Raw genomic sequence first — 25955 nt, forward strand, 5'->3', positions numbered from 1 at the left:
AATGGTGATTAATTGTATTGACATTTTTGACAAACCTAGCTAAAACTCAACTTTGAACTCCCTGTCCTTCACAAGCCACATAATTACTATTATTATGGCTACTAATTGGGTTGAGTGGTTAGCACGCAGGCCTCACAGCAAGGAGACCCGAGTTCAATTCCACCCTCAGCCATCCCTGTGTGGAGTTTGCATGTACTCCCTGTGAATGCGTGGGTTTTATCTTTTTGTTCGTAAAATACAGCATAAGGGACATAATGGCCAATGGTGATTAATCATGATTAATTAATACAAGAATGGTGATTAATTGTATTGAAATTTTTGACAACCTTAGCTAAACCTCAACTCTGAACACGTCACTTCCTGCCCTTCACAATCCACATATTTACTATTTTTATGGCTACTAACTGGGTTGAGTGTTTAGCACCCAGGCCTCACAGCTAGGAGACCCGAGTTCAAGTCCACCCTCGGCCATCTCTGTGTGGAGTTTGCATGTTCTCCCCGTGCATGCGTGGGTTTTATCTTTTTGTTCGTAAAATACAGCATAAGGGACATAGTTGCCAATGGTGATTAATCATGATTAATTAATTCGAGAATTGTGATTAATTATATAGAAATTTTTGACAACCCTAGCTAAAACTCAACTCTGAAATTCCTGTCCTTCACAAACCACATATTTACTATTATTATGGCTTCTAATTGGGTTGAGTGGTTAGCATGCAGGCCTCACAGCTAGGAGACCTGAGTTCAATTCCACCCATGGCCATCTCTGTGTGGAGTTTGCATTTTCTCCTCGTGCATGCGTGGGTTTTATCTTTTTGTTCATAAAATACAGCAAAAGGGACATATTTGCCAATGTGATTAATCATGATTAATTAATTTGAGAATTGTGATTAATTGTATAGAAATTATTGACAACCCTAGCTAAACCTCAACTCTGAACTTCCTGTCCTTCACAAGCCACATATTTACTATTATTATGGCTACTAATTGAGTTGAGTGGTTAGCACGCAGGCCTCACAGCTAGGAGACCCGAGTTCAATTCCACCCATGGCCATCTCTGTGTGGCGTTTGCATGTTCTCCCCCATGCATGCGTGGGTTTTATCTTTTTGTTCATAAAATACAGCAAAAGAGACATTGTTGCCATTGCTGATTAATCATGATTAATTAATTTGAGAATGGTGATTAATTGTATTGAAATTTTTGACAGCCTTAGCTAGAACTCAACTCTGAAAACGCCACATATTTACTATTTTTATGGCTACTAACTGGGTTGAGTGGTTAGCACCCAGGCCTCACAGCTAGGAGACCCCAGTTCAATTCCACCCTCGGCCATCTAGTTTGACTTGTAGTCTTGAAAGTATGGAAGTCCTAGTGTGGAATCTATGTGTCTTGTGATTGAAGAGGCTCCATGCTGTTTTTGAAACTTATATTATAACTTATAACTGTTTATGTTTAAAATGCTGACACATGATACGGAAGGGTCGTATTTTCATGCCACTCTGAGCCAGAAACTGTTTGGATGTAAGAGTTCAGGGGCGCTAAGGACCGAGCTCACAGTCAATCTGTACACAAATTTGGATTTGTGGCATATTTTGTGAAAATAAACTTTTGGAAGCCCGTGAAATGAGTGGGACGGGGGCCGTTTTAACGCCGCTAAGTGAATTCAAGGAGAAAATCTGGGTTCACCGGTAAAGTCAATTAATATTAATCACAGCTGTTATAACGGCACGGAACAATATACTACTCGATAATAATACGTGGAGTTAATTCATATCCTTTTTATAGCTGCGTCCACCGGTGACTCTTTCCACGATTAACATGAGATCATATCCATTCTGATACTTTTGTTGTGGTTATTTGTGTTGCCGTCCTCGCTGCGTAACGACAAAAAAAAAAAACCCAACTCTCCGCTAATGACTCACTTCAGATTCAGCTTCCCTTTTATATGCACGCTGCTCGGTAGGTCTGATCAATATCAGACAATATCACCCACTCAAGAGCTCTCCTTCTCCACGCGATGATGTTATGAAATGTAATGATCGTGAATGGCTGCACAAGCGGCTCCGTCGTATTAAGGTCAAGGACTGTCTCAAGCGGTTCAACACAACCTGAAGCGGAGGAAGATGAGCGAATGATGACGCCTTTGTTCTTGCAGTCTTAATGTCACTCATAGCTCTCTCTCCGTTTGGAATGGACCGTAATTCACCCCAACGCCCCCCCCCCTCAATGCATGCATTGGACTAAACTGCAAAGGTGCGGTTAAATTGTTTTGTGTACATGAATGTATTCATGTTTTAAATGTGTGTGTGTGTGTGTGTGTATGCTGGTAGGAGGTCAGATCCGTGGTGCATTCCTTCACACCCCATCAGCATCTGGATGAGAGGAAAAAGGAGGCGGGGCGGCTGGATGTCTCAAGGGGAGGAGGAGGAGGGAGGGGTGGGATGTAGAGCTTGCTCTCTTTCCATCATCCTTCCTTTCTTTCTCTCCCAGCCTCTCTCCTTTCATGTCTTGTAGGAAACAACCGTCGTGGGGGGAGTGGGGGGTGTTGAGGAAGTTTAGCCCCCGTCGCCCACTTATATGAAATGCACAGAATCGCCTTGGCAACGGGAACGCCACCATGGCAACACAGGTGCTGTCGCACACTGCGAGGCCATTTGTTGAGAGAGTGAGAGACGAGCGTAAAGATGGGAAGAGAGACAGAAAGAAAAAAAAAAGAGAGAAGTGTGTGTGTGTGTGGGGGGGGTGTGGTGGTAGGGAAAACAGACAGGCTGTTAGCGCAGGAAAAATATGTTATCGCCGTGGCAACGCAATGTGGCAACTCTCCATGGCAACAGCAGGTGGCTCAGGGCTGAAATTTGCAGCTTTTGCGTTTTGTGCAGTGTGTGCGTACACGCACACATGTGTGTGTGTGTGTGTGTGTGCGTGCCAGCCTCCCGTCCATCTTTCCCCCTGCATCTGGCGAGGTGAGAGCCACATCACAAGTACAGACGTCCAAATCCTCTCATTCAGCAGCTTAGCGCCACATAAAACAGGCCTCACATTACAAAGGAGACTCTCCCGATGAGTGGGCCGCTTTCTCTGGAGTTCACAGCATCTCCAGGTGTTCTTTGTCTAGCCCACCCGCCCGTGTGTGTTTATTTGTTTGTTTGTGCATGCGTGTGCGCATACGAGAAAGGTCTCGTGTTGTCAAACGCGGGCGGAATGCGTGTGGCGTGTGTGTGAACGTGCGGAGACGAGTGGAAAAAAAAAAAAAAAAGAGCAGCCCAGTCGTGTCTTTTAATGCGGCGCTAATGACCTGCTCAACCTGGCGCGCTCTTGCTCTTCTTCTTCCTCTTCATTCGATACACCTTTCCTCTTATGTCGTCTAATTCAGCCGCTCTGTTGTCTTTATGTGTGTGTGTGTGTGTGTATATGTGTGTGTGTGTGTGTGAAGATGTCTCCATCTATGTGAGAAATACTGTCATTACCTCCCTCATTAGTGGTGCAATGATCACCTAAACCGAGTCCCCGGCTTTTGTGCACTCCTCGTGTATGTGTTTAAATGTGTCACTCCACAGGCACATTTATATTAAAACATGCCCATTTGAAGCGGCACGGTGGAGGAGTGGTTAGCGCGCAGGCCTCACAGCTAGGAGACCAGGGTTCAATTCCACCCTCGGCCATCTCTGTGTGGAGTTTGGATGTTCTCCCCCGTGCATGCGTGGGTTTTATCTTTTTGTTCATAAAATATAGCAAAAGGGACATAGTTGCAATTGGTGATTAATCATGATTAATTAATTTGAGAATGGTGATTAATTGTATTGAAATTTTTGACAACCTTAGCAAAAACTCAACTCTGAACTTCCTGTCCCTCACAAGCCACATATTTACTATTGTTATGGCTTCTAATTGGGTTGAGTGGTTAGCACACAGGCCTCACAGCTAGGAGACCAGGGTTCAATTCCACCCTCGGCCATCTCTGTGTGGAGTTTGCATGTTCTCCCCCGTGCATGCGTGGGTTTTATCTTTTTGTTCATAAAATACAGCAAAAGGGACAGGGTTGCTAATGGTGATTAATCATGATTAATTAATTTGAGAATGGTGATTAATTGTATTGTAAATTTTTGACAACCTTAGCTAAAACTCAACTCTGAACACGTCACTTCCTGCCCTTCACAAGCCACATATTTACTATTTTTATGGCTACTAACTGGGTTGAGTGGTTAGCACCCAGGCCTCACAGCTAGGAGACCCGAGTTCAATTCCACCCTTGGCCATCTCTGTGTGGAGCATGTTCTCCCCGTGCATGCATGGGTTTTCTCCGGGTACTCCGGTTTCTTCCCACATTCCAAAAACATGCTAGGTTAATTGGTGACTCCAAATTGTCCATAGGTATGAATGAGAGTGTGAATGGTTGTTTGAATATATATGTGCCCTGTGATTGGCTGGCGACCAGTCCAGGGTGTACCCCGCCTCTCGCCCGAAGACAGCAGTGATAGGCTCCAGCACCCCCCCCCCACGACCCTTGTGAGGAAAAAGCGGTAGAAAATGAATGAATGAATGAATGCCCATGTGACATAACCATGTGTTAAATGCAAGTGCGATGATTTTATTTTTTTTATTTCTTTTTTTTTTTTTAAACGTTAAATGTGTGTGGACCCGTGGCAGGCGGCGGGGGGTTGTCATGAGAAATTACTCCCATGGACTTACAGCGGCGAGGCTGTAATTCTCGGAGGTAATCACAGGGAATAATGGCAACAGTGGGACACCCAGGATTCTAATCACTATAATCAGAAGCGCGCCGGCTTATGGGTTCAAATTCCTGCCTTGCTGTCTTGCTTTTGCGATGACGTGATCGAATGGTTGACTACTTCTTTTTCTTTTTTTTTTTCACAGTCCTCCATTGTGGTCAGGGAGTCCGCTCTTCAGAAAGAACGGCGGTGTCCTTCTACAAGGTATGCTATCACTTTTGTCATTTTTTTTCTCGTCTGTGCTCCTCGAGAATACACCACGCAGTGCAGGAATCCGTTTTTCCAGAAGTGTATTTGAAAGTGAAAAAAGGGACACAGCAATTGAGCGGGAATGGGGAAACAATCGCATCTAATTCCCTTGTTTCCCGGTCCTCATTTTACACACACAACATGCCCCCCCCCCCCCTCCCCGTCAGTCGCTTTTGTTGTTATGCACCTTTTTCCTTGTATTTCCCATTACGCCCCTTTTCCCATCTTCACTACCTCCCTTACCTTCCCTGGTGGCTCCACGGCAGTTTAAATGGACATTCAATCCCAATCAAGGAGCACTCCAGGAGCTCGCCGGGCCGCCGAGTCCTAAATGGAGAGGGAAATGGATACATTAGGCGTCTGCGGCGTGCCCTCCATCGCCGCTGATAATGGAGTAGTAATGGTCAAGGAGCCAAGGTTTTGCGGAGTGTCTGAAAACCTGGATTCCCTCTGGACGCACAAATCTGGGAGTGATGCGTCTGACCGGCGTGGTCGGATGCGATCGGACAGGGGTGACAATTGGGAATGTCGCTTGGTTCTTATAATCTAAATTTGCCCATTATTATCAATATATATACATCATAGTGCTTCGACTTGTCATGAAATGGTACAGAAATGGCTGCAGTAGCTCTGTCTGTAAGGAGTTGGTCTTTGGTTGCAGGTTTGAGTCCCTATGTAAACACATATGTTATGTTCCTTCAACTGCCCCTGCTAGGTACATACTACTTTATACTAAAGCAGAGTTTCTCAAATAGTGAGGAGGGAACTGTGATTTTAATGCATACCTACCAACATGTACACATTTTTAGTACTCGACATACCAGGAAAATGCAACAAAATGGAGAGCATATAAGTGCTCTCCATTTTGTTGCATTTTCCTGGTTTCACTTTTAATTAGGAGGTACTCAAATATACTGAAAGATGGTTTATCAGGGAACTGGGATTTTAATGCATACCTGCCAACATGTACACATTTTTAGTACTCGACATACACTTGTATGCTTTCCATTTTGTTGCATTTTCCTGGTTTCAGTTTCAATTAGGAGATACTCAAATATACTGAATAATGGTTTATCAGGGAACTGGGATTTTAATGCATACCTGCCAACATGTACACATTTTTAGTACTCGACATACACTTGCATGCTCTCCATTTTTTTGCATTTTCCTGGTTTTAGTTTCAATTAGGAGATACTCAAATATACTGAAAGATGCTTTGTCATTTATTTTATAATCTTATTTTGATGAATTGGATAATAAGGTTAGGCCCCAGACGGACCAAATGAGGGACGTTCCCATGGATTGTCCACCGATCAATATCGATTTCCCGTGAAAAAAGCATGTGATCGGCATACGCTGAAAAATGTCTTTTCGACCCTAATCACAAAAGCTGATGACCTCTGGCGAGTATTATTGTAACCTTTCGTGATGTCTGTGTGCATTGTAGTGCCTTGCTCACGGCCACTTTCCTTCCTTCGCATCTCGTCGGCATGCCGAAGCCAAAACAAACATGAAGAACAAACACTTGACACGAGTATGATGACTTTGCGAGGATCACGGTGGTGCAGCATCAGTCAAACGGCAGCTCGTGTAGCCAACGCTCGCCCGTATGTGCGGGACTAAGGCTAAGCAAATAACCCCAAAAATAATTGAATCAGTAGGACTCAGCGGCGGAAGACAGAAGGCTCCATCACAAAATGTCCGTTGATAAATTTGATCGGTATCGGACGATTTCACACAAGGATGGCTCGTATTGGAATCGGGGCATCAAATAAAAAAAAATATGAATAAATAAATAAATCAAATAAAATCATCACACTTGCATTTAACACATGCTTATGTCACATGGGCATTCATTCATTCATTCATTTTTTACTGCTTTTCCTCACGAGGGTCGCGGGGGTGCTGGAGCCTATCCCAGCTGTCTTTATGCGAGATGCGGGGTACACCCTGGACTGGTCGCCAGCCAGCCAATCACAGGGCACATATAGACAAACAACCATTCACACTCACATTCATACCTATGGACAATTTGGAGTCGCTAATTAACCTAGCATGTTTTTGGAATGTGGGAGGAAACCGGAGTACCCGGAGAAAACCCACGCATGCACGGGGAGAACTTGCTACAGGGTGGAATTTAACCCCAGTCTCCTAGCTGTTCGGTCTGTGCGCTAACCACTCGACCTCCGTGCCGCTGAGACCAAATCAATGTGCACCAAAACATTTACACAGTTACTGCTTTGCTCCACAACATACTAATTTGCATATTTAAGAGGCGGAAATCAGCGGACATTTAAATATGTTTTTTGGAATACCAAAATAGTTGTTAATTAACTGGATAATTGATTAATTGGTCATCAATTAACTGCTGTAGCTGTAATTTTACACCCATTTTACATCCTCACAAGAACATGAGAATTTGAACCGCAGCACAACTTATATAACAAGACATACAATTTTGCTTTGTCTTTGGCTTTTTGAAAACAGGACATATCAATTGACAGTTGTAGGAATTCCCACAATATTTGAATGTCTCATGCACATCACTGATGCTGAGTCGGCAGATTTATCCAGCCCCCGCACGAGCCAATTCCGTTGATTAGCATTTGGGCTTATAATGTCTCGTGTTTGTGGGCGTGTTCAAAAAGAACCCACTCATTGGGTGGCAGTGATGCATTGTTTTTGCCCCGCCTGTAAGTCACAGCACACGTCAGGCAGCCAATTACTTAAGACGCTGAGCCGCATTGTCAGATAGACAAGCCAGTTAGCCCATCAGTTCAACTGCCAGCGTTTTGAGCCCACCAGTCAGTCAGTCAGACATTAGCATGCATTCTGCTCACGCCGCACGCGCTTAAAAAACGCACGCCAGGCAAACAGACAGCGAGACAGAGAGAGGGGGGGGGGGGTCACTTTCAAACAGTTGCGTTGTCAAGGTCTGCCGGGATTGACCTTTGAACCCGGCTGAACCGTGTGACTGAGCAATGTGCAGCACGCGTGTTTTTGTGTGTACTTTTGCCCGTCTGCCGCCGCTTCTATGTCGGCTGCGCGGAGACGACCGCCTGCAGGGCCATGTGGAACTCATTTAACAGGAGGCTGAGTGTGTATAAGGCACATGAGAGAGCGAAGGAGGTGGGGGGCGGATAGGCTCGGCTTTTCCCTGGAAAACAAGCAGGCAGTCAGCGAGGATGCAGACAGAGAAGCAAAAGAGATGACCTGTTGGAGGAAAACATTGTCGAGACAAGAGAGACGGGAGTTTAGTTTCTCCACACAAAAACTACTTTGTGTGCTCATTGGTGGTAGAGTACATATACTTTTTTCCACTTTTCTTACAGTGAGTATTGCAGTATTTGCAGTATCAATGAACAATGTATAAAGGCAGTCTATGAAAGTGTAGAAGTTGATACCAGTTGATATTAGGGTTGGTTGGTTGGTCAAATGGCTGCACGGTGGTTTAGTGGTTAGCACATAGGCCTCGCAGCTAGGAGACCCGAGTTCAATCCCACCCTCGGCCATCTCTGTGTGGAGTTTGCATGTTCTCCCCGTGCATGCGTGGGTTTTCTCCGGGTACTCCGGTTTCCTCCCACATTCCAAAAACATTTAGCGACTCCAAATTGTCCATAGGTATGAATGTGAGTGTGAATGGTTGTTTGTCTATATGTGCCCTGTGATTGGCTGGCAACCAGTCCTCGCTTGAAGACAGCTGGGATAGGCTCCAGCACCCCCTGCGACCCTGGTTAGGATAAGCGGTAGAAAATTAATGAATGATTAGGGTTGGCTGCACGGTGATTGAGTGATTAGCACACAGGCCTCACAGCTAGGAGACCCGAGTTCAATCCCACCCTCAGCCATCTCTGTGTGGAGTTTGCATGTTCTCCCCATGCATTTGTGGGTACTCCGGTTTCCTCCCACATTCCAAAAACATTTGGCGACTCCAAATTGTCCATAAGTATGAATGTGAGTGTGAATGGTTGTTTGTCTATATGTGCCCTGTGATTGGCTGGCAACCAGTCCTCGCCTGAAGACAGCTGGGATAGACTCCAGCACCCCCCGAATGAATGAATCTTCTTGCGTTGGGAGTCAAGTGAGGCATCGGGTAAAAAAAAAAGCTTCTGTCTAATAGTTGCACATTACTGCCACTCACAGGACAGAAGTGGAACAGCATGATGATGCCTGCTCTCCACTGAGTTTAATTATAATTTTTTGTTCTAATTTTTCAAACAAATTACCCCGTCTCAAGGGCGTACGTCCCGTGCTCGTTTTTGCTGCAGAGGCGGCGTACATGCTCAGTTGGAGGTATGAGTCATCGGTATACGAAGAATATGTTTTTATCGATGAGGAAACGGATACGAGTACACACACATTTCCGAGGATAGTTTTCCATTCAACTTTGAAAAAGAGCTGCATGTGTGTGTGTGTGTGTGTGAAGGACAAACTGGTCAAAAGTGTGCCGCTGAGCTTGGAGAGTCCAGGTCAAGCAGAGTCTGGTATTTCCTCTCCACCCCCCCCCCTTTTTTTTTTTTCCTCCCTCGCTTTCTTTCTCTTCTATCACGTTCTCTGCTGATGCATGATCTACCACTCTGTGGCATGTGGAAGGCGAGCCGTTGCTATGGCGACCTAAAGCCTGGCTGGAGCTCAAGGTGGGGAGCTTCTGTAGGGGCGGCTGCAAGGGGGGGGGGGGTTGACAACCCAGGGAAACCTAATGCACTGACCACATACACAAGCCTGCAGTGAGTGATCAAGATTAGAAAAGAGACTGTGCAGGGACTTACTTATAAGGTTATGGAGAGCAGAGCAGGAGATATCTGGGTGGGGGGGGTGGGGGGGCAGAGCCACGCTAACCGGGGCTCAATGAGATTACTGTGGGCAGAGAGCTAACGGCGACATAAATCACAGATGTACGCTATTTGTGCCGTCTTTTGCAACATGATTCAGACCCAAATAAATGTTGTGGGAACATTTTTGGGATGGACTTTGGTGTCGTGAGTGCGTTTTAATGAGCGCATGGTTCCCGGGCTAGATGAAATGTCTCCCCATAAAACGGATCATAAACGTGCTGTAAAAGAATAGAGGAAATTGGAAGTAAGAAGCACTCGCAAAACCTCCGCCAAGGCTTCTCAACTGGTTTGGCTGCAGGACCCACTGAAAAGGGGTCCGCCAGTTGAGAACCGTTGGGTTAAGAGATTAATGCGGTTAACAAAATTATTTGGGGGGCCCAGAAAATATATTTAACACAAACACGCTATTTTATAATTATAATTTTCCTTGAATTACTTTCAATTAATGAATTAATTCATTGAATTAATTAATTCAATGAATTAATTTTATCTGTAAAAGTGTTATACTGCTCTTATGTCCCTTTTTTTTTAGGAGCACTTTAAACATCATTCATTCAATTTGTACCGCTTATCCTCACGAGGTTCACCAGCCAATCACAGGGCACATATAGACAAACAACCATTCACACTCACATTCATATCTATGGACAATTTGGAGTCGCCAATTAACCTAGCATGTTTTTTGGAATGTGGGAGGAAACCGGAGTACCCGGAGAAAACCCACGCATGCACGTGGAAAATCGAGGGTGGGATTGAACTTGGGTCTCTGAGCTGTGAGGTCTGCGCGCTAACCACTTGATCGCCGTGCAGCCTATACTAATGTTCATTCATTCATTCATTTTCTACCGCTTATCCTCACAAGGGTCGCGAGGGATGCTGGAGCCTATTCCAGCGGTCTTCGGGTGAGAGGCGGGGTACACCCTGGACTGGTGGCCAGCCAATCACAGGGCACATATAGACAAACAACCATTCACACTCACATTCATACCTATGGACAATTTGGAGTCGCTAATTAACCTAGCATGTTTTTGGAATGTGGGAGAAAACCCACGCATGCACGGGGAGAACATGCAAACTCCACACAAAGATGGCCGAGGGTGGAATTGAACCCTGGTCTCCAAGCTGTGAGGTCTGTGCGCCTCAGACCACATCAAACTATGTCATTTAATTTTATAGTTTTATTGTTTGTTTGTTTTTTTACTCAATTAGACAGTTTGTGTGTTAAAAGTTGAAATACTTGGTGGGCCACATTTGGGCCCTGGGCCGTAGTTTGCTCACCCCTGATGTAGCGTCTTATGGTAATGGTTTAATTTCATTTTAACATGCATCAGATTATAATTGAGGGCATCACAAGTAAAGCTTATTAAATCCTACCCCTCCATCTGGTACTTTTACAATCAGTAACTGTTACATTTGTTCACTTCCTGCTTTCCTAATTTATTTTATTTTATTTTTTGTCACATACTGAAGTACGAGGTGATATGAACATACAATGACATATCTCGTCATTGTATCTCATCTAAAGATGGAAACCACGACCATTTACTTGAAAACGGAGATTGTTTTTTATAATAGCAGTAACTGTTACATTTGTTCACTTCCTGCTTTCCTAATATAATTTTTATTTTATTTTATTTTTTGTCACATACCGAAATACGAGGTGATGTGACCATACAATGACATATCTCGTCATTGTATCTCATCTAAAGATGGAAACCATGACCATTTACTTGATAAAGTAACTGTTACATTTGTTCACTTCCTGCTTTCCTAATATAAGATTAGGAGATTTTTTTAAAAAATAATAGATCAAAGAAAAGTAGTTAAATTCCCAGTGGTTATGTCATTTGGATACCTCATCTGATGGATTTGAATAAGTTATAAAGCGAGTATAAACAATGTTTGTTTAGATTTTTCCTGATTTCGGAGTCGCCACAGCGGATCTTTTGATCCTCTAACTGATTCTGGCCATTCGCCCTTCCTGATGAATACCAATGATGCTTACTAATGGAGGTTCGAATCCACGGTGATGTTTCCAATGTGTGGCACATTTGGAGAATCCCTGCCCAAATCATAAAAGAACGATGTAGATATATCAGAAATTGTAGACAGGCTACTCGCAAAGAAACAAACGTATCAACAAAAAAAGCCCATAAAGCCCATAAAAAACGTGGAGTAACCTGCCAGGTGCAGGTAACAAAGCTGTATTGATGTGGGGGCTTACTGTTTGTAGCAGACTGAAACAGGCCTGGGCAGCAAACAGCAGGTAGTTTTTGAAACGTGAACTGAGGAAGTAGAAGATGACAGCTGTTTAAGGGAAGCGTTTGCGGTGAGCCGCCAGCGTTGAGTCATGGATCTGCTTCCTTTGCAGCAAATGTGGATTTTTCTCATTGGCATGAAAAAAAGCCTTTTCAGTGCTTGTGAAATTGGTCGGAGCTTACTGGTTGGGAACCATTGTTCTTCACGGCAAATTGTTTGTTTCCACTCAAATTTTCTCCATTGAGACGTCATTGAATGAAGTGTGTAATCGATTCCCTGTCGAGAAGGTTGAATTTTGTGTTAAAGTCTTGGTATTGTCACACATTTTTAGCCAAGTACAAACAAACTACAGACGCCGGGTTTTAGGTTTTGAGTAATACCCTGACAAAACTACTATAATACCCTTTAGTACCCTATTTTCCAGAGTACAGTTCGCATTGTTCGGGTTCACAAATATACAGGAAGTCAGACATTTATTTGACTCACTCGTCCTAGGGACTTTGACCTAATGAGTCCAAATTAAAATCACTGATACTAACCAGATGGACGATGACAAATTACTAAGTATTTCAGCCTCCACCAGTAGCGCCACCATAGACTTTTTCCCATCAGTTTCACATATCATAACCAAATTTGGTAGAGATGTCTGTCATGACACGACACACAAAAAAAAGTATTCAGGACAAATGTTCACAAATATACAGGAAGTCAGCCATATTTGGTCAAAATCAGGGGTCATATTTTGACTGAACTCCTCCTCGGGACTTTGACCTAATGAGTCCAAATCAAAATCACAGATACTAACCAGAAGACCTGCGAAGACCGTATTGGATCTGTTATGTTTATTGACTATTGGTCTCGAACGCAAACCACCAAAACAAACTCATTAGCACCCTCATAGACTTTTTTCCATCAGTGACACGACACACACAAAAAAGTCTTCAGGACAAGTCAGCCATATTTGGTCAAAATCAGGGGTCATATTTTGACTGAACTCCTCCTCGGGACTTTGACCTAATGAGTCCAAATCAAAATCACAGATACTAACCAGAAGACCTGCGAAGACCGTATTGGATCTGTTATGTTTATTGACTATTGGTCTCGAACGCAAACCACCAAAACAAACTCATTAGCGCCCCCATAGACTTTTTTCCATCAGTGACACGACACACAAAAAAAGTCTTCAGGACAAGTCAGCCATATTTGGTCAAAATCAGGGGTCATATTTTGACTGAACTCCTCCTCGGGACTTTGACCTAATCAGTCCAAATTAAAATCACAGATACTAACCAGATGGACGATGACAAATTACTAAGCATTTCAGCCTCCACCATCGGATGTAGCCGGGGCATGGCGGCAAGCTTTGATCATCGCTTTAATCAAACCGTAAACGTTCATAACACAACACCAAAAGGTCAGATCTTTGATCATAATCGTTGTATATGATGAAAATGACACTGTGAAGCGGTCACTTCCAGAATTACTCAGTGTTCCCAATTGGGGGTTGGGGGGAGGTTGGGACAAGAGCCTGTCAACAAGAACAAGAACCCGGGAAGCTGAATAGCCTAAATTAACATAACAAGCCAGCGACTCCGACAAGCGAGTTACCGGTAAGCAAGTTCACCAATCTGAATTGAATCTATTGACTTCTTCACTCTTGGTGTTGTTAGCCTGTAGCGCCCCCTTGCAGCTGCCAATGGTAATGTTCGCTCCTTGGTTCATGATAGTAAGTATAAATTAACATTCAAAACGCATAATCTGCACCACTTGGGCCCCGATGCAAGTGGACGTTTTTTTTGCGCGAGAAGCACAAAGGTGATGATGAAACTACACAATAGAAAAAATCAAGTTTGGTGCAGTTTTTAGGTGAAAAAACAACCACAAGTTGGTAGAAGTGCATTTTATAAGAGCTTAGGAGCGAGTAGGACGTTACACATTGAAGGGAACTTTTATGCAAATTTTCTATTCCGCTTATCCCATAATACTCGGGTATTGCTTTAAATGTGTTTAAATGAGTGGGAGGGGTGAACAGGTGACATCGCGGGGGTTCAGAGTTGCAATAAAAGCCTGTTGCGGTCGAGTGGTTAGTGGCTAAGAGACCAGGGTTCAATTCCACCCTCTGTGTGGAGTTTGCATGTTCTCTCCGGGTACTTCCGGTTTCCTCCCACATTCCAAAAACATGCTAGGTTAATTAGCGACTCCAAATTGTCCATCGGTATGAATGTGAGTGTGAATGGTTGTTTGTCTATACAGTGAAGAAAATAAGTATTTGAACACCCTGCTATTTTGCTATTTCTCCCACTTAGAAATCATGGAGGGGTCTGAAATTTTCATCGTAGGTGCATGTCCACTGTGAGAGAGATAAACTAAAAAGAAAAATCCAGAAATCACAATGCATGATTTTTTAACAATTTATTTGTGTGATACAGCTGCTAATAAGTATTTGAACACCTGAGAAAATGAATGTTAATATTTGGTACAGTAGCCTTTGTTTGCTATTACAGAGGTCAAACGTTTCCTGTAGTTTTTCACCAGGTTTGCACACACTGCAGGAGGGATCTTGGCCCACTCCTCCACACAGATCTTCTCTAGATCAGTCAGGTTTCTGGGCTGTCGCTGAGAAACACAGAGTTTGAGCTCCCTCCAAAGATTTTCGATTGGGTTCAGGTCTGGAGACTGGCTGGGCCATGCTAGAACCTTGATATGCTTCTTACGGAGCCACTCCTTGGTTTTCCTGGCTGTGTGCTTCGGGTCGTTGTCGTGTTGGAAGACCCAGCCACGACCCATCTTCAATGCTCTGACAGAGGGAAGGAGGTTGTTCCCCAAAATCTCACAATACACGGCCCCAGTCATCCTCTCTTTAATGCAGTGCACTCGTCCTGTCCCATGTGCAGAAAAACACCCCCAAAGCATGATGCTACCACCCCCATGCTTCACAGTAGGGATGGTGTTCTTCGGATTGTACTCTTCATTCTTCTTCCTCCAAACACGCTTATTGGAATTATGACCAAAAAGTTCTATTTTGGTCTCATCTGACCATAAAACTTTCTCCCATGACTCCTCTGTATCATCCAAATGGTCATATGCAAACTTAAGACGGGCCTTGACATGTGCTGGTTTAAGCAGGGGAACCTTTCGTGCCATGCATGATTTCACATCATGACGTCTTAGTGTATTACCTACAGTAACCTTGGAAACGGTGGTCCCAGCTCTTTTCAGGTCATTGACCAAGTCCTGTCGTGTAGTTCTGGGCTGATTCCTCACCTTTCTTAGAATCATTGAGACCCCACGAGGTGATATCTTGCATGGGGCTCCACTCCGATTGAGATTGACCGTCATGTTTAGCTTCTTCCATTTTCTAATGATAGCTCCAACAGTGGACCTTTTTTCACCAAGCTGCTTGGTAATTGCTCCGTAGCCCTTTCCAGCCTTGTGGAGGTGTACAATTTTGTCTCTGGTGTCTTTGGACAGCTCTTTGGTCTTCGCCATGTTACAAGTTAAAGTCTTACTGATTGTATGGGGTGGACAGGTGTCTTTATGCAGCTAACGACCTCAAACAGGTGCATCTGATTCAGGATGATACATGGAGTGCAGGTGGACTTCTAATGGGCAGACTAACAGGTCTTTCAGGGTCAGAATTCTAGATGATACACAGGTGTTCAAATACTTATTTGCAGCTGTATCACACAAATAAATTGTTAAAAAATCATGCATTGTGATTTCTGGATTTTTCTTTTTAGTTTATCTCTCTCACAGTGGACATGCACCTACGATGAAAATTTCAGACCCCTCCATGATTTCTAAGTGGGAGAAATAGCAAAATAGCAGGGTGTTCAAATACTTATTTTCTTCACTGTATGTGCCCTGTGATTGGCTGGCTGGCGACCAGTCCAGGGTGTACCCCGCCTTTCGCCCGAAGACAGCTTCTGCAGTGTTGAAGGGGCTGACGGCTTTAAGTCTCGTGTAGACCACATGTGGCATTGGATCAGGGGTGTTGGTGAACCAACACAGATTTTCAAAAGGTTTGGAAGTCCAAGCTTTTGTGGGTCACTCGAGGACAGTCAGGGATTTGTTCCAAAGCCATTCCATCATCCCGGCCTTGCGGTTGAGGGTGTCGGGCTGCTGCAAGGTGAACCTTTGTCCCATTTTGCAGGAAGTTTCTTCTTTCAGAGCTTGGCTATATTAGGCTGCCGTGATAATAGCCCCAAGACAATAGTTGGATGACAAGTGATTTTTTTTTTTCCAATATGGATTATAGATCCGACCAAGCACGGCAGGTGGTTCTTGTCATCGGCCTGTTTATTCTCATCACTTAGCTAAATTGTTTTATGGAGACTGGAGGTTTTTTTTGTTAATTTAATTAGAATGGGGGTCGTGTTCCTCATCAGGCTGGTCACTAACTTTGAGTGGAAAGCTTTTTGCCTTTATTTATATTTTTACAGTTCCCGACGACAAACCTCCTGAGTGAATTGAGTGGCCTCTTCCAATAGTCGACACATTGACACATTTCAGACTGTTAATCATCTTCAGTGGGATGGATTTGGCGTGAATACAAAACAGCATCAGGAAATGCTGTAATATACGACTATGTGGGTGTCAAAATAGCGCTAATATACTGTCTTATACTAATTCATAACCCGCAAGGCATGCTGGGTTACTTCATGTTGCCAGCATGCCTTGCGGGTTATAAAAAATATGCAATTTGTCGATTGTCGTGGTAGTCAAACTCTTACATGCTAATATACAATTTTATGCTAATTCATAACCCGCAAGGCATGCTGGGAACATGAAGTTACCCAGCATGCCTTGCGGGTTATAAAAATATGCAATATGTTGGTTGCACACAGTAATACTAACACGGTGGCTCGTTGACGTAACTTTTGCTTTAATTATAGCCATCAGGCTTTTATGGTAGTCAAGACTCTTACATGCTAATATACTATTTTATACAAATTCATAACCCGCAAGGCATGCTGGGAACATGAAGTTACCCAGCATGCCTTGCGGGCTATAAAAATATGCAATATGTTGGTTGTAGTGGTAGTCAAACTCTTACATGCTAATATACTATTTTATACAAATTCATAACCCGCAAGGCATGCTGGGAACATGAAGTTACCCAGCATGCCTTGCGGGTTACAAAAAATATGCAATATGTTGGTTGTAGTGGTAGTCAAACTCTTACATGCTAATATACTATTTTATACAAATTCATAACCCGCAAGGCATGCTGGGAACATGAAGTTACCCAGCATGCCTTGCGGGCTATAAAAATATGCAATATGTTGGTTGTAGTGGTAGTCAAACTCTTACATGCTAATATACTATTTTATACAAATTCATAACCCACAAGGCATGCTGGAAACATGAAGTTACCCAGCATGCCTTGTGGGTTATAAAAAATATGCAATATGTTGGTTGTAGTGGTAGTCAAACTCTTACATGCTAATATACTATTTTATACTCATTCATAACCCGCAAGGCATGCTGGGAACATGACGTTACCCAGCATGCCTTGCGGGTTATTAAAAAATATAAATATAAAGTGCAATATGTTGGTTGCACACAGTAATACTAACACCGTAGCTCGTTGACATATACTAATATATATACTAAATATACTAATTAATTAGCCGCAAGGCATGCTGGGTAACTTCATGTTCCCAGCACGCCTTGTGACTATGTGGGTGTCAAAATAGCGCTAATATACTGTCTTATACTAATTCATAGCCTGCAAGGCATGCTGGGAACATGAAGTTACCCAGCATGCCTTGCGGGCTATAAAAAATATGCAATATGTTGGTTGTAGTGGTAGTCAAACTCTTACATGCTAATATACTATTTTATACTCATTCATAACCCGCAAGGCATGCTGGGTAACTTCATGTTCCCAGCATGCCTTGCAATATGTTGGTTGCAGTGGCAGTCAAAATCTTACATGCTAATATACAATTTTATACTGATTCATAACCTGCAAGGCATGCTGGGAACATGGAGTTACCCAGCATGCCTTGCAGGTTATAAAAAATATGCAATATGTTGGTTGTAGTGGTAGTCAAACTCTTACATGCTAATATACTTTTTTATACTAATTCATAATTATGAATTATACTAATTCAAAAAAATATTGCACTTTATATTTATATTTTTTAATAACCCGCACGGCATGCTGGGTAACTTCATGTTCCCAGCATGCCTTACAACTATGCGTGTTATGAATTAGTATAAGACAATATATTAGCGCTATTTTGACACCCACATAGTTGTAAGGCATGCTGGGAACATGAAGTTACCCAGCATGCCTTGCGGGTTATTAAAAAAAATATATATAAATTGCAATATGTTGGTTGCACACAGTAATACTAACACGGTGGCTCGTTGACGTACCTTTTTGCTTTAATTATCGCCATCAGGCTTTTATGCTAGTCAAGTCGTAACATGACATGGCACCAACGCCAAAAATGAAAAGCCACAAGCAGAATAAACATGTCACTAACTGAATTAAAAATGGGCCAACTCGAGTTCCAGCAGCCTCCACACGTGGGACAGGCTGGATTTAGCCAAGCCCAGCGGTCGTTGGTAATTGAATGATTCACAGCGCCCTTAACTCATTTATGACGCTTTCCCGCTCAATTTAACCTTGCCTTGCTCATCAATAGAGCCCTGTTGGCCTCCTTAGATACGCAGCGGAGTCTCATTGAGCTGCTGTGAGCTCTTATCGCCATCTAATCGTGTTTCTGAGAAGCGACCGCTGTCTTTTTCCCTTCATCCTCTGCATTAATTAGAAATATTAGAGATTATGTGTTTGTCAAGGATGCTTACGTTGTGTTTGCTCTTGTCTTCTAGTTCCACGTGGGGTGATTCAAAATGGCGCCCGGGTAAGGAGCCAGGCACTCTTCCCTGTGATCAGACCTCTTCCTGTCAGTCCTGTGGGGAGCAGAACTTCTGCGATCAGGTGAGTCATTTTATTAGGTACACCTTTTTCCACAATGTTTGTTGAATCTTCAATTTGCTCATATTTGAAAACTATATACTTTCAAAAATAATTGAAATATATACTGGGAGGTGTCCACATTTTCAGCTTGCCGCAGTGACAATTTTGTGACACCTTTGGTGCGCTGAAAGCTCGCCAGCTCCTACCGGGTCACTTCTTGGCGCAGGCGAAGCGCATCCTGCACAGTGGTAAATTGGCTGACAGGCGCACAGTGACGGCAGCTTGCCGCAGTGACAATTTTGTGACACCTTTGGTGCGCTGAAAGCTGGTCAACTCCGATAGGGTCACTTCTTGGCGCAGGCGAAGCGCATCCTGCACAGTGGTAAACTGGCTGACAGGCGCACAGTGATGGCAGATTTCCGCTGTGACAATTTTGTGACACCTTTGGTGCACTGAAAGCTCGTCACCTCCTACGTGGTCACTTCTTGGCGCAGGCGAAGCGCATCCTGCACAGTGGTAAATTGGCTGACAGGCGCACAGTGATGGCAGATTGCCGCTGTGACAATTTAGTGACACCTTTAGTGCGCTGAAAGCTCGTCAGGTTCTATCTGGTCTATTCTTGGCGCAGGCGAAGCGCACCCTGCTCAGTGGTAAATTGACTGACAGGTGCACAGTGACGGCTACTTGCCGCAGTGACAATTTCATGACACCTTTGGCGTGCTGAAAGCCCACCAGGTCTGAACTGGTCACTTCTTGGCGCAAGCAAAGCGCACCCTGCTCAGTGGTAAATTGGCTGACAGGCGCACAGTGACGGCAGCTTGCCGCAGTGACAATTTGGTGACACTTTTGGTGTGCTGAAAGCTGGTCAGCTCCTACCTGGTCTCTTCTTGGCGCAGGCGAAGCGCATCCTGCACAGTGGTAAATTGACTGACAGGCGCACAGTGATGGCAGATTGCCGCTGTGACAATTTAGTGACACCTTTGGTGCGCTGAAAGCTCGTCAGCTCCTACCTAGTCACTTCTTGGCGCAGGTGAAGCGCACCCTATGCTGTGGTAAATTGGGGCTGACATGCGCACAGTGCAGACATGTCACCAAAACCTCACATGCAGGTTTTTCAGAATGTCAGGCACATTTCAATGCAACCAGCAACTACTATTTGATGTACTTTTTTGTATTAATTCATTAACTGTATTGTATTGCAGTGCTGGATGCTTCCTTCCCTCCCCTCAGTAACCATCCAATCACTGTTAGTATGCAAATGAGCCATCCAATTAAAAATCAACATAGGTTCAATAAATGGAATAAAGCGGCACAGTGACTGATGCACGGACGTTCTGTCGTGCAATAAAAGCGATGCATCTTCAAGTTATGGGTGTGAAGGTGTGGCTGATCTTAAAGCAATCACAACATGCTACACAATTGTTTTTAACTGTGGTCAAAAGACTTGGCAACATGCTATCCCAGCCATTATATAAGTCTCACACATTCACACGCACAAACAGGTTTATTAGCAGCAGAAGGCCCCCGTGATCCCAAGAACATTTGGGGCATGCATGGACATGCACATCCATCATGACAGCATAACAGCATGATGGCCTGCACTGTATGATGAATTAAACATAGACATACACTCAGTAAAGGTTTTGCAGTGAATAACTGATCACCGAAGGGGTGCGTGTTTGTCTTATAAGTTATTAATATGCTAACTCTCTTATTCTGAAGGGAGGAAATGGCCGAGGGAAAAGGGCAGAGCGTTGAGGCATGTTTGTGATTTATTATTTTACACCGCTGTCCTTCAACGCCTTCGGAAGCAGGGGAGTTTTTTTGTCAATGAATGTTGTAGTCAAACCTGATTTGAGATGTTGGAATTGGATCCAGGGGATTTAGAGGGTGATGCAGGTATGAATCCAGCAGAGGGCACTGTCTCTTGTGTCTTTTGTGACGACAACCACTGCAGGGATGTGAGCTTCGAGTGTGCATGAGAATATTCCCGCTCAAAGTAAGAAAAATTACTCGGGGGAGGGAAAAAGTCCAATTTCATTCATTCATTTTCTACCGCTTTTCCTCAGGGAGGGGTGCTGGAGCCTATCCCAGCTGTCTTTGGGCGAGAGCCAGCCAATCACAGGGCACATATAGACAAACAACCATTCACACTCACATTCATACCTATGGACAATTTGGAGTCGCTAATTAACCTAGCCTGTTTTTGGAATGTGGGAGGAAACCGGAGTACCCGGAGAAAACCCACGCATGCACGGGGCCAACATGCAGAGATGGCCGAGGGTGGAATTGAACCCTGGTCTCCTAGCTGTGAGGTCTGTGCGCTAACCACTAGACCGCCGTGAAAACGGCAGAAAAGTCCAATTTTACATTTTTAAAGTGATTGCGACAAAGAAGCGGTAATTAAAAATGTCTTTTTTCGGATTAATCACAGAAATAATCGACTGATTAATCGATTATTAAAATAAAATAAAATCACAGCCTGAGATGGCACACATGTATCATTGGTGGCCCGCTACTGATAAATTTGGGCCGCAACAAAAAAAAGATACAATGCTGGCTCTTCAACACATTATAATGGGACTTTTTGCTAATTTTCCATGTCTCCATACAGGTCATCCCTCGGAGATTACCTAAACCGAGGTCAGGACAGTCCTTCCTGCTACTCCCCTCCTCCCTGCGGTGAGGACCTCCAGGAAGATCACACCTACAGCACCGCCAAATCCCCGACCAGGCTGGGGTCCTCCCAGGCGGCGGCCCCTTCCTCTCCGTTGGAGGACGACGACATCATCGCCGTGGAAATCCAATCCGACGTCAAACCCGAGCCTAGGGAGATCCCGCTGGATTCCCACGTCACGACCGCCGCTTACATTTCCCAGCAACCCCTTCGCGCGCAGAGACGTACCTTGGTGACGGGACCCGGAACTCTGGCGGGAAGCAGCTTTGTGTGGACCAAAAATCGAGCGCGGGGGATCAGCGACACGCTTCCGTTGAAGAAACGGCGCGCCATGGCGACGGCGGTGGAGAAGCCGCCGGAAAGCGACGACGAGGAGATGAAGGAGGCGGCCGGGTCGCTGCTACACCTGGCCGGGGTCAGAGCCTGCCTCAATAATATCACGAATCGCACCGCTAAGGGCCAGAAGGAGCAGAAAGAAGCCCTGAGAAACTAAAAAAAAAAAAAAAAAAAAAAAAACACGGAATCACGCGTTCACACGTTAGCACGCCGACATGCACACGACGAGTAGGTCAACAGGTAACACGGTTTAGTCTCAACGGACACTTCTCATCTCCCTCGATCTAACTGCAGGGCATTAGGTGAATCCTACTTATTTGTGGCAATATCAAAAATCGATGTTTTCCTTACATGTTCAGCAACACTAATGGGTACTTCTCATGTGTCTTTTTTTTTTCTTTTTTGTCGTTTTCAAAACAAAAAAAAAAAAAAAAAAAAAAAAGGAGATGAAAGCCATAGTAAAAGCATTCATTTGGACACGTCGGCAAAAGAAACGAAGCACGGACGGGATGACATGATGGCTGTTTTTGTCTTTGCGTATCTCTTTGTGCGCGTGAACCCGTAGCAATCTCGCAGTGATGGCGGCGCGAGCATCACTTTACATCCTTTTTACACGAGCACAAATGTGAGACTGTGCCAAAGAGAAGTGACCAGGTTGCTTCATGTAGCCAATAACGACAGACAGACAGCTGACAAAAAAATTAAAAAAAAAAAAAAAATTAAAAAAAAAAAAAAAAAAAAAACCCTGAAGGCTATGGTAGTAAAGCTTGACGAGTGTCAAAATAATTGTAATGTGATATATACTCATGCACTTAATATTATTTTTACGCCACTTCTAGTAAAGCGACATGGTTTATTTCAAGAGCACTCATAGTATTTAAGAGTAGATATATGAAAATTAAAAAAAAAAAAAAAAAAAAAATGTATCACCATAGAGATGGATAGCGTGCCGGGTGTGAGGCAATATCTCCTTCATTTTGTTGTTGTTGTTGTTGTTGCATAATGTAAAACGTCCCTGAACTTTTTACCCAGTACTTCCTGTCTACGGACGCCCAGAGAGAAGACGTCTACACGGTTTATGTTGTTGTCCGTTTCCTACTTCCTACTCCTTACTCACTCGACCCCTCATAAATATATAAGCAATTTGCTCCCACGTGGGCAACTCTGTAAAAAGTTAGAAAATATTTTATTTTTTTCCTTTCTTAATTGAAGCAATTTGACCTGCAGGACTTTTCTCAGTTATATTGCATGGGTGCTTGTAAATAAGATACAAAGCAAATCTTTTTTATTCAAAGAACATGTAAGATAAACGATGTATTTAGCATGAAGCATGACTTATTTTCATATAAACCTTGATCCTAGAGGAAAGAAAAAAAAAGTTTTGCCGCCAATTCTTATACCCGTGACTATATTGGATTTTTATTTTTATTTTTTTTTGTTTTTTTTTTTTTTTTTTTTTAATTTGGATCCTTTTCAGGGTTCTTGAAAGACACGCCTTCAGGGAGCGAGGTTTTCTCGCTCCTAGTAGGCCATCTCTTAGGGGTTCTGTCTTCTTCTTCTCGTACAGTGGTTGAGGTGATCAGTGTTATTCCACAACACATCTGTAATGTGTGTGTGTGTGTGTGTGTGTGTGTGTGTGTACCCAGGAACACACTGTTTAACATTGTGCCTGCCCGCCTTCCCCCTCAGTACCTCTGTTGTCATGTCACGGACCTTCTTTATTTAACACAACAGTATTGTTTATTTTTTCCTCCTGTGTGTGTGTGTGTGTGTGTGTGTGTGTGTGTGTGTGTGTTGGCATCAGCATCATTTAATGTAAATGTACCAAACAACTTTAAGTTGGTGAAACAACTTATAACAATTTATGCCCACATGAAAAGAATCGTTCAGGATGGATTTAAACGAAGTAGAAAACACAAAAAAAGTACACTTAAGCCCAAAACGACTCGTATCCTGTACACAAAGAAACATATTTCTCATATATTTTTTATTTATTATTCATGGGAAGGGTCTGGTATTGGAGCTGTAATGATTAATTAAGGATTAATCGATGATGCAATTAATCGACAACTATTTTGGTGGGTTCAGCTTCTCAAATGTGACTTTTTTTTAATTTTCCTGAGTCAAACACATCAGCTTTGACTTTGGAAAAACAGCAATTGACATTTTTGTGACGACAACCACTGCAGGGATGTGAGCTTCGAGGGGGTGCTGGAGCCTATCCCAGCTGTCTTCGGGCGAAAGGCAAGGTACACCCTGGACTGGTCGCCAGCCAGCCAATCACAGGGCACATATAGACAAACAACCATTCACACTCACATTCATACCTATGGACAATTTGGAGTCGCTAATTAACCTAGCATGTTTTTGGAATGTGGGAGGAAACCGGAGTACACGAGAACATGCAGAGATGGCCGAGGGTGGAATTGAACCCTGGTCTCCTAGCTGTGAGGTCTGCACGCTAACCACTAGACTGCCGTGAAAACCGCAGAAAAGTCAAATTTTACATTTTTAAAGTGATTGCGACGAAGAAGCTGTCTTTTTTTCTGATTAATCACAAAAATAATCGACCGATTAATCAATTATTAAAATAATCACAGCCCGAGATGGCACACATGTATCATTGGTGGCCCGCCACTGATAAATTTGGACCGCAACAAAAAAAGATACGATGCTGGCTCTTAAACACATTATAATGGGACTTTTTGCTAACTCCGCAAAAGTCGATGGTAGTTGATGACATCTTTGTCGGAGACGAAGAAAACCATCACTCTTTAAGTTTTGCTTAAGTTAGCTTAGCAGGTTACATTTTTTTTCTTCTTTTTCTTTATTTTTTTCAAGCTGCCGTGCCTCCAGTTAATTTTACAATTTAAAAACAGCTGCTCAAGATTATGCTTGACGTTACCATGACCCTTTAGAAGGCTTCCTTATAATGTTTTGGCATGATTATTGCCCTCGATTTAAAGAAATAAAATAATAATAATAATAATGAAATTCCTATATCGGCGGGAATATGAATTATTTTGGGCTTAACTGGATTTTCTGATGGCTTCCTTGGAAATTAGGGATGGGCATTTACCGCAAATTCCAACGATCCATTATGGTCAGCATGAAATCAATTGGTTAAATTTAAAAACAAAGAATCTCTATTTGAATGTTCTTAACTCCTGCTTCCTCACCATTGTCAGTGTCATTTTCGAATGTTCCCAAATTCCCATAGCTGTGCTCATGTTTTTTTTTTCCACGAATCAATCAATTACTATGCCCATCCCGAATTTGCCGCATCCAACACAAGTACTTTGCTAAGCTACGGCGGCGCTATCTTTGATGGCGCTATCTTTGATGGCGCTATCTTTGATGGCGCTATCTTTGATGGCGCTATCTTTGATGGCGCTATCTTTGATGGCGCTATCTTTGATGGCGCTATCTTTGATGGCGCTATCTTTGATGGCGCTACCTTTGATGGCGCTATCTTTGATGGCGCTACCTTTGATGGCGCTACCTTTGATGGCGCTATCTTTGATGGCGCTACCTTTGATGGCGCTACCTTTGATGGCGCTATCTTTGATGGCGCTATCTCTTCCAGCTACGAATGAAAGAACCATTTAACCGGCGTTTGCTGACTTTCTTTCATTCCGAAGCGATTTTTGATATTGTGCCACCGCTTGTGCTTTGGCTTTGAACGCCTGACGATTGTGTCGGGGGGGGGGGGGGGGGGCGATGAACTGCACGTGCGGCAGGGTAGCAGCTAAGCGCCGTTACAGCCAAGTGTTCAAACGCATGTCCCATCCACATCGGTGCCACCTGTAGCATGCATCGCTGGCTTCCTGTCATTTTTTCCCGACGCTATCCATGCTGACATTAAAAAAAAAAAAAAAGTCGGAGTCGGTTTTCTTGTTACCTGTCTCTCTCGTGTGATATCTGTGTAACAACG

General features: G+C 43.6%; 1 protein-coding gene across 3 annotated transcripts in view; it reads left to right on the forward strand.

Annotated features, from left to right (window-relative positions):
• The window catches only part of LOC131136925 (forkhead box protein N3-like), a 90106-nt gene extending 67342 nt beyond the window's left edge, over positions 1–22764 (forward strand). For all 3 annotated transcript variants that reach the window (XM_078794520.1, XM_058085546.2, XM_058084695.2), the window contains 3 exons: positions 4877–4935; positions 18921–19029; positions 21623–22764. In XM_078794520.1, the coding sequence (XP_078650646.1) occupies positions 4877–4935; positions 18921–19029; positions 21623–22178 (724 nt within the window). In that variant the 3' untranslated portion in view covers positions 22179–22764. The remainder of the gene's footprint in view (positions 1–4876; positions 4936–18920; positions 19030–21622) is intronic.
• Positions 22765–25955: the final 3191 nt, after the last annotated feature.

This window comes from Doryrhamphus excisus, linkage group LG11 (genome assembly GCF_037039965.1).
Source record: "Doryrhamphus excisus strain RoL-2023G ecotype Guam linkage group LG11, RoL_Dexc_Guam_v1.1, whole genome shotgun sequence".
In the NCBI taxonomy this organism is placed as follows: Eukaryota; Metazoa; Chordata; class Actinopteri; order Syngnathiformes; family Syngnathidae; genus Doryrhamphus; species Doryrhamphus excisus.